The 14,300-nt window shown below is 44.5% G+C and overlaps 1 protein-coding gene across 6 annotated transcripts in view; it reads left to right on the forward strand.

The window, feature by feature from the left end:
- Window positions 1-14,300, forward strand: part of trpm2 (transient receptor potential cation channel, subfamily M, member 2) — a 200,903-nt gene that overhangs the window by 65,493 nt on the left and 121,110 nt on the right. For 5 of the 6 annotated variants that reach the window (XR_010018390.1, XM_063051496.1, XM_063051495.1 and 2 more), the window contains 4 exons: window positions 4,448-4,509; window positions 5,604-5,804; window positions 10,530-10,632; window positions 14,081-14,202. The exons of the other annotated variant lie outside the window; for it this stretch is intronic. Coding sequence is in view for 4 of the 5 variants with exons in the window: in XM_063051496.1 (XP_062907566.1) it covers window positions 4,448-4,509; window positions 5,604-5,804; window positions 10,530-10,632; window positions 14,081-14,202 (488 nt within the window). In the remaining variant the exon portion in view is untranslated. The remainder of the gene's footprint in view (window positions 1-4,447; window positions 4,510-5,603; window positions 5,805-10,529; window positions 10,633-14,080; window positions 14,203-14,300) is intronic. 6 annotated transcript variants of the gene reach the window in all.

Genomic DNA, 14,300 nt, shown 5'->3' on the forward strand with positions numbered 1-14,300 from the left:
CCTTCAATTTTTCCCATAATTACCGTGCATTCTAACTCCTACTTCCTAATCACATGTCCAATGAAGTTACATTGCCTTTTCATGAGCTCATACATTATTTCTCTTTTTGTGCTTGCTCTGTTCATGACATCCTCGTTAGATATTTGTTTTGTCCATGATATTCTTTGCATCCTCCTCAAAAACCACATTTCTGCTGCTACAATTTGTTTCCTCATGTTACTAGATATTCTCCAACATTCTGAGCCATATAACATAACTGGATAAATGTAACATTTCAGTACTCTGAGGCGGGTTGTATGCCTAGTTTAGTATTGGTCAGTATTCTCTTCATTCTCGTAAAGGTGTCTTTTGCCATCCCTATTCTTCTTTTGATGTCCATGTCACACCTGCCATCTGATGTCACCCAGCTTCCTAAGTAGCAAAAGTTCTGTACTTGTTTTATGTCTTCCCCGTTTATTCTCAGCCTGCAGATAGGATTCTCCTTCTTTTTGGATATCACCATACATTCTGTGTTTTTGCAATTGACAGATAGACCCATTTTTGCACTTTCTTCAACAATTATATCAATTAAGTTTTGTAGTTCTTCCTCAGTACTTGCCAGTTTTATAGTGCAACCAATAGAATACATATGCATCACTAGCACCAGCCTACCTGCCATCAAGGACATGCACACAGAACAGTTCTGGGATAAGGCCAGTAATATCATGACCCATCCCACTCATCCTGCTCATGGATTGTTTGCTCGTCTCCCATCAGGAGCAGCTTCCACACCAGGACCACAAATCAAAAACAGCTACTTGCCCCAAGCCATCAGGCTGTTCAACACCTTGACCTTTTAACCCACCCCACCAGCACTACTTTATCATTTCCCATCAGAGCCACCTTATGTACAGATACTCCTGTGCCGAGCATCACTTCATGTACACTATGTATATAACCTGATCTTATGTATTTATATTTATTGTATTCTTTATGGCTTTTGTGTTTTTGTATGCTGCATTGGATCTGGAGAGCTGTGTTTTGTATTTGATATAAACACAAGAAATCTGTAGATGCTGAAAATCCAAAGCAGCACACACAAATTGCAGGAGGAACTCACAATTTGTGTGTGCAAGGAAGGACTGAAGAACTCACAGGATTGAAGAAAGGTTTCAGCCCAAATCATTGACTGTTAGTTCATTTCCACGGATGCTGCCTGATCTGCTGAGTTCTTCCAGCACTGCTTTCGATTTCCTATATTGTCACTCTGCTGGAATCAAAAATTGTACAGGAAATGTTGGAAACACACAGCAGGTCAGGCAGCATCCGTGGGAAGAGAAGCAAAGTCAATGTTTCAGTTGAAGATCATTCGTCAGAACTTGGAAACAGAAGAAAGGGGCTTCTTAAGCTGGAGGGAGGATGTCTCTGATGAGATAAAACCAGGGTGACTATGGTGATGAGCTGTAAGCAAAGCTATCTGGTCAGTGAGTGAATGGGAGCAGTTGGAGGCTGAGAACAGAGTTAAAAGAACGCAGGACTTGCAAAACACAGATGAGGAAGACAATGTGGAGTCATTTTGCAGGAAGTTTGAGTTGTGTCCAGGTTCTACGACAGTGTCTACAGTGTTGTGTAGAAAACAAACCTTATCTGGCCAAGGTTGAGTCGGTGAGGCCCTAAATCTAACACAGGATGCATCAGCATTTAACTAAAGGTCCCAGGTCTACATGGCATCATCCAGATATGGTTCACATGTGCCTGGATTTTGGCCTGTACATTATGTAGTGAGCCAGGCACCCCATATTCTCATCTCCGCTCTCCTCCTCCCTCCATTCCAAATTCATGACCCCAGTATGAAGAACATTGAATGTTTCAAGTTCAGGTAACCCACATGCCCCCAACGCTCTTTCCTTTGTCTCTGACACTCACCTGTCCTCTTGGGGCTTTTTTCACATTTTCTTCATTATTCTTATTTCCTGCCCCAACAGATTCCACCTACCCATCACTTCCCACCCCCCACCCCACTCACACTGCTATGTACTATGTACTGGGGTCATGAATTTGGACTGGTGGGAGTCCAGATGCAGGGTCTCAGGTGCCTTTTGCCTCCACAGATGCTGTTTGACCCACACAGTTCCTTCAGCAATCTGCTTTTGTTCCATGACCCTCAACTTTATGACCTCTTCAGTCTTAAAGACCATAAGACATAAAAGCTGAATTACACCATTCAGCCCATCACAGCTCATTTATTATCCCAGGAGTTGCCTGCCGCCCCAGAATCCACCAGAGCCTCCTGTGCACATACAACCCTTTCCATTTCCCAGATGGTTAAAAACCCAGCAGTGAATTTCCCACATTTATTGTAAATGGTGGTTTTATTGTCCCAGGTCAGAGCAGCCCAGTCAAGAGAGAGATGACGAAGGCAATCTTGGCTTGTTGAGTGGAAGAGGACAGAGAGAGTGAGTCAGGCTATGGTGCTGGAAGAAGGAACCTGGGGGAACTCACTAGATAGCAGGCCCCTTGTCTGTACCCGGTGATGCCTTTTCCCGGAGGCAGTAGTTACTTGTTGTATGGGTGATCCGAGGCTCTACAGAAAGCGCACAGGTTGGTTCTCCATTGTGCTCATGCTCTTGGGTAGTTAAGGGTGCTTTCCTTAATTGCATGGGTTCTGGAGTAATTGATGATGAGGGTCCTGCATCCTGAACTGGTTCTGGCAATGGAACTGGGCTTCTGGTTGATGATCTGGAGATTCATTCCATGAGACACCTGTCAATTTAGAAGGGGAGAGTGATGAGGCTTTTGAGGTCAGTGGGCATCTTCTAGTGACAGCTCATCTTTCAAGCGCTCTGAGAGGTCTTGACGGTAATGGGCCTGTAGCACTTCCGCATTCCATCTGCAGCACTGTGTGAGCCTTGGCACGGGCAAAGTATCTGATCCGCTGCCTCTCCTTTCACTTCCCAAATGATCAAAAACCTGGTGCATCACAGCGGTGAATCCCTCAGTAGTTTTATTGTCCTGGTTAGCAGAAGCCCAGGTTAGAGCTCACCCTGTCAAGAGAGAAATGATGAAGGCAACCTTGTCTCGGTCCGTAGAATACAGAGATGGTTGGAGCTTGAGGTGTAAGATGCACCGGGACAAGAAGTTGCAGCATCGAGTTGGGGATCCATAGAAGCATTCAGGCACCAGAATCCAGAGGGAGGGGATGACTGTCGCGGGGTAGCTGTATTGAGATGGAGAGCCAGAAGAGAATCATGAGCAGGTGGTCCATGGCTTTCTGCTACTTCTGGATTGTGTGCTCATATCAACGGACAACTTTCTTTAGACAAGCGTACTCTGCTGGGTCAATCGAGGGTTCACATCCTGTCAGATATCTAGAGGAGGCTTGACCCAAAAGCAAAGCAGCAGAGACGATTTAGTGGTGAGCAATAACTTTGATAGTCTACTTCAATACAACACGCCATGAAGAGCCACAAAACAAGAGAGAATAGATACTAAACCCACAGGCAACAAGGTAACTGGAGGCTAGAAGCAACTGGTTGAGACTTGCTGATCCGATGAGTGAACAAGGACTGCGGCTGAGAGCAGGGTTTGAATAGGTTGCAGGTGATGAGTTGGAAATGAGTGGCAAGTAACTCCTGTTAGCTGGAGGTGCCTGCCTATGTAGGTCTGACGCACTGAGGGTAGAACATAGAACAGTACATCACATCTGGTGCAAGACATTTTAACACTGGAAAAAAGATACTGGCTGTCTGCTCTGTCTTTACCACCCCCATAATCTTATAAAGTTCTCTCATATCTGTCCTAGCCTCCACCCCTCCAGAGAAATCAACACAAGTTTGTCCAATCTCTATTTATAGCCCATACCCTCTAATCCAGGGAGCATCCTGTTAAACCTCTTCTGCACCCAGAGTCTCCACATTCTTCCTAACATCCCAAGATCTCTCTCTTCATCAACACTGCCATTAACAATATACTTTTCCTTTGGATTTGACCTCTCAAAGTGACCTCACATCTGGCCAAATTAAACTCAATTGGTCATTTCTCTGCCCATATCTACAACTGATCTACACTGGGTGGTCACCTTACTTGGGATCTCTGTACCTCCTGCACCTAATGAAGTGGCCACTGAGTGTGTGTTCATGACCTCCTGGATGAAGGGAGGGAGAATGCATAGCCATGGTTCTACCTGGTTACTAGATTACTGAGGATAATCAGGGAGAGAGAGAGAAAAAAAAACTAAGGAATTGTAAAGCTGGGGAATGCAGGTCAGTCAGAGCTGTTGCCAGAACCTGAAGGCAAAGGGTAAGTGTTATAATTTCACACTAAGGCCAGATTTTAGGATATTATTTCCACATGAAGCTTCAGGCATTGAAATTGTACTGAGAAAATTTAAATCAAGAGTAATGTTTCAATGACATTTTAAGAAGTTCCTATAAAATTGCATGCTGTGACATCAATATTTGATTTGCAGATGTTGGAATTGAGATTCCAATTGTATGTGTTGCCCTTGAAGGTGGTCCTGGAACATTGAATGTAAGTTAATCCACACTTATATTTTCCTGTTCTTGTTTTGGGACATCCTTATCAACTCTGTCAATTATCTCATTAAAAATTCTACCCAACTGCTTCAATATAATTTGTCCTTTACAAATCTATGCAGGCTTAATGTGCTTCAATCCATTTTCCTGCTGATGACTATCAACGCCATCCTGGAACAATATTTCTAAAAACTCTGCACTGCTGAAATTAACTTACCTCAATCAGAATCAGGTTTATTATCACCGACATACATCATGTGAAATTTATTGTTTTGAGACTGGCTTATTGCTGCAGGGTATTTCCTTACTTGTGTTCTTGAACAAGGGCAGAATGCTCACCACTCTCGAGTTTTCCGGCACCATTCACATATACATGATTTCATCCCAGTGTCTGGTCCTGTCAGAATAACAGACCAATGAAGAGTCTTACACCTATAACATAGACTACAACACCATAAGATATAGGAGCACAAGTCTCACACTGGTTTGATTTTCCAAAATGTATCACCTTACACTTAACTGTACTGAACTCTATTTGCAACTCCTTGGCCCACTTCCTTAACTGAGCAAGGTGCCCCTGTAATCTGTGATAACGATCAGCAATACCAGTTAATCTTGTGTCTCCTGCATCAAGCCTTGAGCATTCACACCTGCATCCAAGTTATATAAATAGCCAATAACAAGGTTCACAACACTAACCCCTGTGGTACACCATTAGTCACCAGCCTGAGTTACAACCTTCAGCCACCACCCTCCACTTCATTCCTTACAGACGATTTTGAATCTACCTAACTAGCTCTGCCTGGTTTCCAGGGGACCTAAAGCTCCAGACCAGCCCACTATGTGGGATCTATTAGAAGGCCTCGCTAAAGTCCACATAAACAATATCCACTGCCCGAACTTCATCCACCTTTTTGGTTAGATCTACACAAGACTCTAAAACATTCATCAAACATGATCACTTGAAACAAATGTGTAACGTTTACTGTTTTTCTTTCTATGGGTACGAATCATGAACATTTGATGCTTGAACATGTATAAATGATCACCCCTGTGTTTTGCTCTGAGATGGACATTCTTGTCTTGCAGACAATACACAGTGCGATAAGCAATGGGACTCCTTGTGTCATTGTGGAGGGTTCAGGCCGAGCAGCTGACGTGCTGGCTGCTGCAGCCAATTTACCTATGACGCAGATTACCATCGACTTCGTTCAGAAACAGCTGCGCACGTTCTTCACTGATTGCTACAGCATGTTCTCGGATCAAGATATAATACTATGGACCAAAAAGGTACAAGACTGGCCCCTCATTGGAGCCTCCCGCATCTCGTAGGAAGATCTGACATGCTGTATGTTTCCCCTTGTGTTACATGTCTGAGTGTTGTGTTTAAAATGCCGTTAGAAAATTCAGACACACAACAACCACCGCATTCCAGTCAACAACAAAATCACACACCTTTGCAGTTTGCAGTGAAACCTGAACCAGTCTGTTTCGTGGTTCTTTTATGCATTCTGAATGTTAACTAACATCATGTATCATCGGCTTCTAGATATTTGATCTTTGATCCCTGACCCAAAGTTGCTCGTTTATCATTCACTTCTTACTTGGTATAGGTAAGTTTCTGTGCACAATTCATCTCAGAGATATTGCCAAGGCCCTTGGCCGGCACCGGTAAACCTGTAAGTTCAGTTCATGTCATGTTCAAATCTGCTCCTCCAACTTCCTTTTGCTGATAACATCAAACCCTATGTTCAAAGTTCAAGGTTTAAAGTGAATTATCAAAGTACATATATGTCACCATATACAACCATGAGGTTCATTTTCCTGTGGGCATACTCAGCGAATGTATAGAATAGTAACTGTAACAGGGTCAATGAAAGGTCAACCAGAGAGCAGAAGACAGCAAACCATACAAATGAAAATATAAATAAATAATGAGAACATGAGAAAACAAGATAAAGAATCCTTAAAGTGAGATCATTGGCTATAGGAACATTTCAATGGGTGGGCAAGTGAGTGTAGTTATCCCCTTCTATTCAAGAGCCTGATAGTTGAGGGATAGTAGCTGTTCTTGAGCTTGATAGTGCAAGTGCTGTGGCTTTTGTTCCTTCTGCTTGATGGCAGCAGTGAGAGGAGAGCATGGCCTGGGTGGTTGGTATCTCAGATAATAGATGCTGCTTTCCTGTGACAGCATGCTCGGTGGTCGGGAAGGCTTTACCCATGATGTACTAGGCCGAATCCACTACCTTTTGTAGGATTTTTCGTTCAAGGGCATTGGTATTTCCATACTGGGATATGATGCAGCCAGTCAAGACACTCTCCACTACACATCTATAGAAGTTTGTCGAAGTTTTAGATGCCGTGCCGAATCTCCAGACTCATAAAGTGGAGGCACAGCCGAGCTTTTTTTGCAATTGCACTTACATGCTGGATCCAGGACAGATGCTCTGAAATAATAACACCAAGGAATTGCTAACTCTCTCCACCTCTGATCCTCTGATGAGGACTTGCTCATGGAAATCTGGTTTTCCTCTCCTAGAGTCCACAGTCAGTTCCTTGGTCTTGCTGACATAGAGGTTGTTGTTGTGACACCACTCAGCCAAATTTTCACTCTCCTTCCTATGTGTTGATTTATTACTCCCTTCAATTTGGCTCACTGTAGTGTCATCAACAAACTTGAATATGGCATTGGAGCTGTGCTGTGCCACACAATCATAGGAGGAAAGTGAGTAGTGCAGGAGGCTAAACACACAGCCCTGGGGTGTGTCTGTGCTAATAGTCCTCTGATTGCGACATCAAACCTATGTCCTCTGATTGTTAATCCTTTTGCAAATGCAAACAAGTTTCTTCCTTATTAAACCTTTCACAATTTATTCAATCCCTGTCTAGTTCTGAAGTTGATCTGTATGACTGAAATTCAAAAGTAGCAAGAGCTGGAATTAATTTATCAAGCCTTGCCTTCGTCTCCTGACCAGACTCGCTTTGGTGGTCCATGTTACCATCTAGCAGCGGAGGAGGTCCCCAATAGAAGCTTCTTTATGCAGGGATGCTTCCCCAGTATTTTGGGGACCTGGAGTGGAAGGTGTTGCATCGGGCAGACCCGCATAACAGAATCCTGAGCAGGTTAACAGACTCTCCGTCCAGCTGTCCATTCTGTGGCCGGAGGAGTCAGTGTACCATGCGTACACAGAATGTGAGACGTTGCAGCTGCTGTTTGAGTTTCTCAGGGGGCTACTGCTGAGGTTCTGACTGCACATTAGTCCCGTGCTCCTCATATATGGGCACCCAGTGTGGAAGGGGGCCGGACATGAGGAAGATCTCTTGGTGGGCTTGGTCCTGGGCCTGGCCAAGATGGCTATCCATGGGTCCTTTTCTCCACCCATATTGACCCAGATTGGTCTCTCTGTGTAACACTGTGTCTCCACCCATACTGACCCAGATTGGTCACTCTGTGTAACACTGACCCACAGGTACTGAAAAAGGAATGCTTTGCCTTCAATGGCCATGGCGTAGAATATGAGACCTGAAACGTCATGTTACAACTTTATAAAACATTGGTAAGGCCATTTTTGGAATATTGAGTGCAGTTCTGGAACATAGAACAGTACATCTCAGGAATCAGCCCAACTCGTCCATGCCAACCAAGATGCATATCAATTCCAATCCCATTTGCCTATGTTGGACCTATATCCTTCTAGTCTTTTCCTATTCCTATGCCAGTGCCCTTTCAAGTAATGTTCCTGTCTCTGACTATTCATTCCATACACTGACCACAAGGTGAAAGTGGAAAGGACAGCTGAGGGGTAAGTTGTGAAAAACTTGCCCCTCCCATCCCCTTTTCCCTCTCACCTTAGGGCTCTAGTTTTAGGCTTCCCTACCCTGGTAAAAAGACTGTTACCACCCAACTTATCTGTGCCCCTCATGATTTTATCAACCTCTTTAAAGACCTTCAGTTCCGTGATCTCAATCCTGAAGAAGGGTCTCGGCCTGAAACGTCGACTATACTCTTTTCCATAGATGCTGCCTGGCCTGCTGAATTTTTCCAGCTTTTTGTGTGTGTTCCTTGATCTTAAGGAACTTGTGTGTGATCTAGTGTGTGTTGCCTCCCAGTATCTCAGTCCCTTTCATCTTTCTGCTGAACACCTGTAGGTCCCCCTCCACCAAGTATTTGTTGTTCATTCTCTTCTATGTCTGGTAACCAGTTGAAGGAGCCAGGCTGTCAACATTGTGATCTTCTCTGTGTGAGCCCCAAACAGATCTCTCATAATACCCTTCCAAATCATGACACCATTGTAAGCAAGATTCTGGAAGAATTCAGCAGATCAAGCACCATCTGTGGAAGGAAATGGACGGGTGTCATTTGGGTCATTGTTGTCTGGCAGATTAACCCTTGCCTTGTAGAAACCTATTTGCACACTCGGACACTTCCCCTTACCTACCCCTGGACCACCACACCTCTGATGATTATGAAGCCACTGTGTCCCTGAACAAATCACTTCTGGAGATCTGCCCTCCACACCCTCCAGCCTGACAGCTTCCCAACCCCGCACTGCTTGTTTCCTTCTCCAAGCAGTCCAGATGAAGGACCTTTACTGAAATGTCCACCGTCTATTTCCCTCCATAGATGGTGCCTAACCCACCAGGTTTCCCCAGTGCAGACACTTATAATTCTACCACGAGAGTTGGATTTTACTGAGACCAGCTCTACAAAGTGAAAATCTATCTCTCCCCTTTTTAATATTGACTTTTTTCCAAACCAATTTTAAGTTAAACTAGGTTGAAAATCTCTTTCAAGTTGCTTTAACAGTGACCTTACTGTGAATGCCTGCAAGAAAATGAATCTCAGTATAGAACATGGTGACATGTACATACTTCGATAATAAATTTACTTTGACGTTGACATATCTGTCCAGCAGGAGTTACTCACGTATCTAAACTCACTCAGTTGTAAACTAAGTGAAGGTGTATTGGGATTGGGTTTCTGGTTAGAACCAAGATTGGCTGCAGGCTATCCCTATTCCTGTTGAGTACAGCCATCACTCCACACTATGCAGGTTCCTCATATTTGCCAGTCAGACCCATTACCCGAACCCTTGCACTCAGGCTGTTTAAGTTGTAAGGTAACAAGGGTTCGTGGTGTTATCATAAGAACTGAGATGAAGACAGAGGCACAGATGTTAAGCAGTTAATGTAATGCTATTACGGCACCAGCAGCCGGGTTCAGTTCCACCACTATCTGTAAGGAGTTTGCTTGTTCTGTCCGTGACCACAAATGTGCAAACCCTCCTACATTCCAAAGACATATGAATTAGTAGATTAATTGGCTGGAAGGGGCTGTAACTGTATCTCTAAATAAAATAAAAATAAAAATGAAAACAGGGGTTTATTGAGCTATGGGCACGTGGCCAAGTGGTTAAGGCATTGGACTAGCGACTTGAAGGTCGTGAGTTCGAGCCCCAGCCGAGGCAACGTGTTGTGTCCTTGAGCAAGGCACTTAATCACACATTGCTCTGCGACGACACTGGTGCCAAGCTGTGTGGGTCCTAATTTGCTTCCCTTGGACAGCACTGGTGTCGTGGAGAGGGGAGATTTGCAGCACGGGCAACTGCTGGTCTTCCATACAACCTTGCCCAGGCCTGCACCCTGGGGAGTGAAGATTTTCCAGGCGCAGATCCATGGTCTCGCAAGTCTAACGGGGAAATACAGGTCGCCTGTTCTCTTAATGTGACATAACATGGAAAGGTTGTGGGGAGTCTGATTTAGCCTCAGGTAGTGATGGAGGAGGGGTGTGGGGACTGAAGGAACAGAGGGCAGATCTCTGGTAAAGGAGAAAAGAGCTGGTAGAAAATTAGTGTTTCTGGTGGGTAAGACAAAGGCAATTACAACACTCATTATCTTACATTCAGAGTTGTTCCTGGATTTTCCCTCAACCATAAAGCTGTAGTGCCCCCTGCTTTCTGATCTGTTACCAGTTCCTCTGGCGAAATTCACCGTACCTTGTTCCCCCTTCCTCAGGTCCAAGACATCATCAGGATGCGGGAACTTCTGACTATATTCCAAGCAGACACATCAGGGAAGAATGATTTGGATGTTGCCATTCTTCACGCCTTACTGAAAGGTGAGTGAATGCGGGGCTGAGAGGTAGAGTGGGCGAGGCACTGGGTGGGCTACTGGCTTCATGTCGTGCCTTTCGCTCTGTGATCTGAGCTTAGTGCAGTCCTGAATGGCATAAAGACCGTACTGAGCTAGTCCCATTGGCCCATGTTTTGATCATATCCCTCTGAACTTTTCCTATCTGAGTACATGCCCAAATGTCTTTTAAATATTGTTAATGTGCCTGCCTCAACCACATCCTCTGGCCTCATTCCATATTCTGATCACGCCGGGTGAAAAAGCTGCCACTCAGGTTCATTTTAAATCTTTCCCCTCTCACTTTAAATCTACAATAAGTGGCCACATTATTAGGTATCCCCTGTACCTAACAGAGTGGCCATTGGGTGTACGTCCATGGTCTTCTGCAGATGTAGCTCAACTACTCAAGGTTCGACATGTTGTGCATTCAGAGATGTTCTTCTGCACACTATAGTTGTAACGCCTGGTTGTCTGAGTTACTCTTGCCTTTGTGTTGGCTTGAACCAGTCTGGACATACTCACGTGACCTTTCCCATTAGCAGGAGTTTTTGCCCACAGAACTGCCACTCACTGGATGCTTTTGTTTGTTTTTCACGCCTTCCTTTGTAAACTCTAGAGACTGTTTGGCATGAAAATCCCAGGAGATCAACAGTTTCTGAGATACTCAAACCACCCTGTCTGGCACCAACAAACGTTCCACGATCAAAGTCACTTAGACCACATTTCTTCCCCATTCTGGTGTTTGGTCTGAACAACAGCTGAGTCTCTTGACTATGTCTGCATGTTTTTAAGCATTGAGTTCCTGCCACATGATTGGCTGATTAGATATTTGCATTAATGTGCAGGTGTACCTTATAAAGTGGCCACTGCGTGTATACCTTCTAGTTTTAGATTCCCCTACCCTAGGAAAAATACTGTGACCTTAACCAATTGTACATCTGCAACATGATGTCCTAACTTTGTACTCAGTGCCCCAACTGATGAAGGCAAGCATGCCTTATGCTTTCTTCACCACTCTGCCTATCCGCGTCAGCACTTTTCGTTCTCGTTCTTGCACCCCTATGTTCTTGTACACCTCGATTTCTCCATTCTCCAACAAGTCCCAGTGTGCTGCTGTTTACTGTGTACATTCTGTCCTGGTTTAACATCACAAAATGAAACACCCCAGTTGGAGACTGAGGACAAATCGGATAGAAATTTACATTTCTGATTACAAAAGTATATGTTATTCATAATAAAATACGTATTATGGGTATGAGGGGATCTGATTGAAACATATAAAGTTATTAAGGGATTGGACACGCTCGAGGCAGGAAGCATGTTCCCACTGATGGGTGAGTCCAGAACCAGAGGCCACAGTTTAAGAATAAGGGGTAGGCCATTTAGAACAGAGTTGAGGAAAAACTTTTTCATCCAGAGAGTGGCAGATATATGGAATTCTCTGCCCCAGAAGGCAGTGGAGGCCAAGTCTCTGGATGCTTTCAAGAAAGAGAGGGATAGAGCTCTTAAAGATAGCGGAATCAAAGGTTATGGGGATAAGGCAGGAACTGGGTACTGATTGTGGATGATCAGCCATGATCACAGTGAATGGCGGTGCTGGCTCGAAGGGCCGAATGGCCTGCTCCTGCACCTATTGTCTATTGTCTATTGTCATATAGAAAAACAATAAACACAGTAAAAAAAGACGCTCTACACACTTTGTTAGTATTCTTTGATCAATGCGTTCAAAAATGTTGAACAAAGCAGCTTTGCTACTCATGTGACCCCCAGGGTGATTCAGCCTCCGTTGTATGAGGGACTTTCCCATCCAACTCATCTCTGCAGAAGGACATTAGGCAGTGGTCTTCCCCAACTGACAGAAGTTTATAAAACCATGAGGTATAGAATCTTTCCCCAAGGATAGAACTGTCAAAGACATGAAGGTATAGGTTTCAACTGAGAGTGAGAGAATTTAAAGAACGTGTGCAGAACAGGGTTTTTTAACTCAGAGAGAGCTATGTGGCTGGATTGTGCTACCACAGAGGGCAGTTGAAGCAGATATAATTAAGGCTCTTAAAAGACATTTTGATAAATACCTGCGTATGCAGTGAATGGAGGGACGTGTATCATGTTTCATCTCAGAGAATGAGGAGGATAGACAGGAGCTACAGGGAGGTTATCACCCCTAAATTGCAGGAGGCAGGTACCTGGCAGACTGTCAGGAGAGGGAAAGGGAATAGGCAGCCAGTGCAGAGTTCTCCTGTGGCTATTCCCCTCAATAATAAGTATACCACTTTGGATACTGTTTGGGGGGCAGCGCGGAAATCGACCTACCAGGAAGAACTGTAGTGAGGAGGCCTCTGGCACCATCTGGATCTGTGGCTCAGAAGAGAAGTGTTGGAGGGGGGCAGGGGGAGAAGACACAAGCTGTGGTAACAGGGGATTTGTTTATTACAGGAACAGAGAAGAAGTTCTGTGGACAAGAAAGAGGTTCCCTGTCGGTTTGTTGCATCCCAGGTGTCAGGGTCAGGGACATCTCAGATCGAGTCCACAGCATTGATGAGCAGCCAGAGGTTGTGGTTCATATTGGTACCAATGACATGGGTAGAATAGGTGACAAGATCTGCAAAGTGAATTCATGGAGTTAGGTGCTAAGTTGAAGGACAGGACTTCAAGGGTTGTGATCTCAGGATTGCTACTCATGCCACATGCTAGTGAGGCCAGAAATAGGAAGATCATACAGTTTAACATGTGGCTAAGGAATTGATGCAAGAGGGAGGGCTTCAGATTTTTGGATCACTGAGCTCTCTTCCAGAGAAGGTGGGATCTGTACAGAGGGGACGTTTTGCACTTGAACTGAAGGGGGAATAATATCCTACAGGAAGGGTTTGCCAGTGCTGCACAGGGGGGTGGCTGGTTTAATCTAAAGTTGCGAGTAGATGGGAACCAAAGTGCCAGAAATGATAGTGGAGTGTTTGTGGAGAAAGACATTTTTAAGCCTATGTTGTCAGAATAAAAGGTAAGAATAAGGATCTTGGCCTGAAACATTGACTGTTCATTTCCCTCCGTGTATGCTACCTGACCTGCTTAGTCACTGAAGAATGATTTGCATGTATCATGGCACCACAGTAGCTTAACGGATAGTGCGATGCTATCACATCTTGGGGTGTCGAAGTTCAGAGTTCAATTCAACACCGCTTGGCGCAGTCTGTACATCCTCCCCATGGAATGTGTGGGTTTCCACCCACAGTCCAAAGAAGTACTGGTTGGGAGGTTAAATGGTCATTGTAACTTGTCCTGTGTTTAGGCTAGGGTTGAATCGGGGGCCAGGAGAGCCTGCTCTGTGCGGCATCTCTAAATAAATTAATAAATTTTGACTCTCACCAAAACAGGCTTTTTCATGATGCATCAGTCGAAAACATTTTAAAATAAATATTTTCCATTGCGATTTCCAGCTTCCAGCTCCAGTGGGCACCAATGGCAAGAGAACCTGGATCATCAACTGCAGCTGGCTATAGCCTGGAACAGACTTGACATTGCCAAGAGCCACATCTTCACTAATGACAAACAGTGGAAGGTGATCTGTTATTTGTTCCTTTCTCTGACCCATTATTCACTCTTTCACACGTACTGTATACTCTCTCTTGTTCCCGCATACAATTATCTCTTTTCCCC

This window comes from Mobula hypostoma, chromosome 6 (assembly GCF_963921235.1).
Source record: "Mobula hypostoma chromosome 6, sMobHyp1.1, whole genome shotgun sequence".
Classification (NCBI taxonomy): domain Eukaryota; kingdom Metazoa; phylum Chordata; class Chondrichthyes; order Myliobatiformes; family Myliobatidae; genus Mobula; species Mobula hypostoma.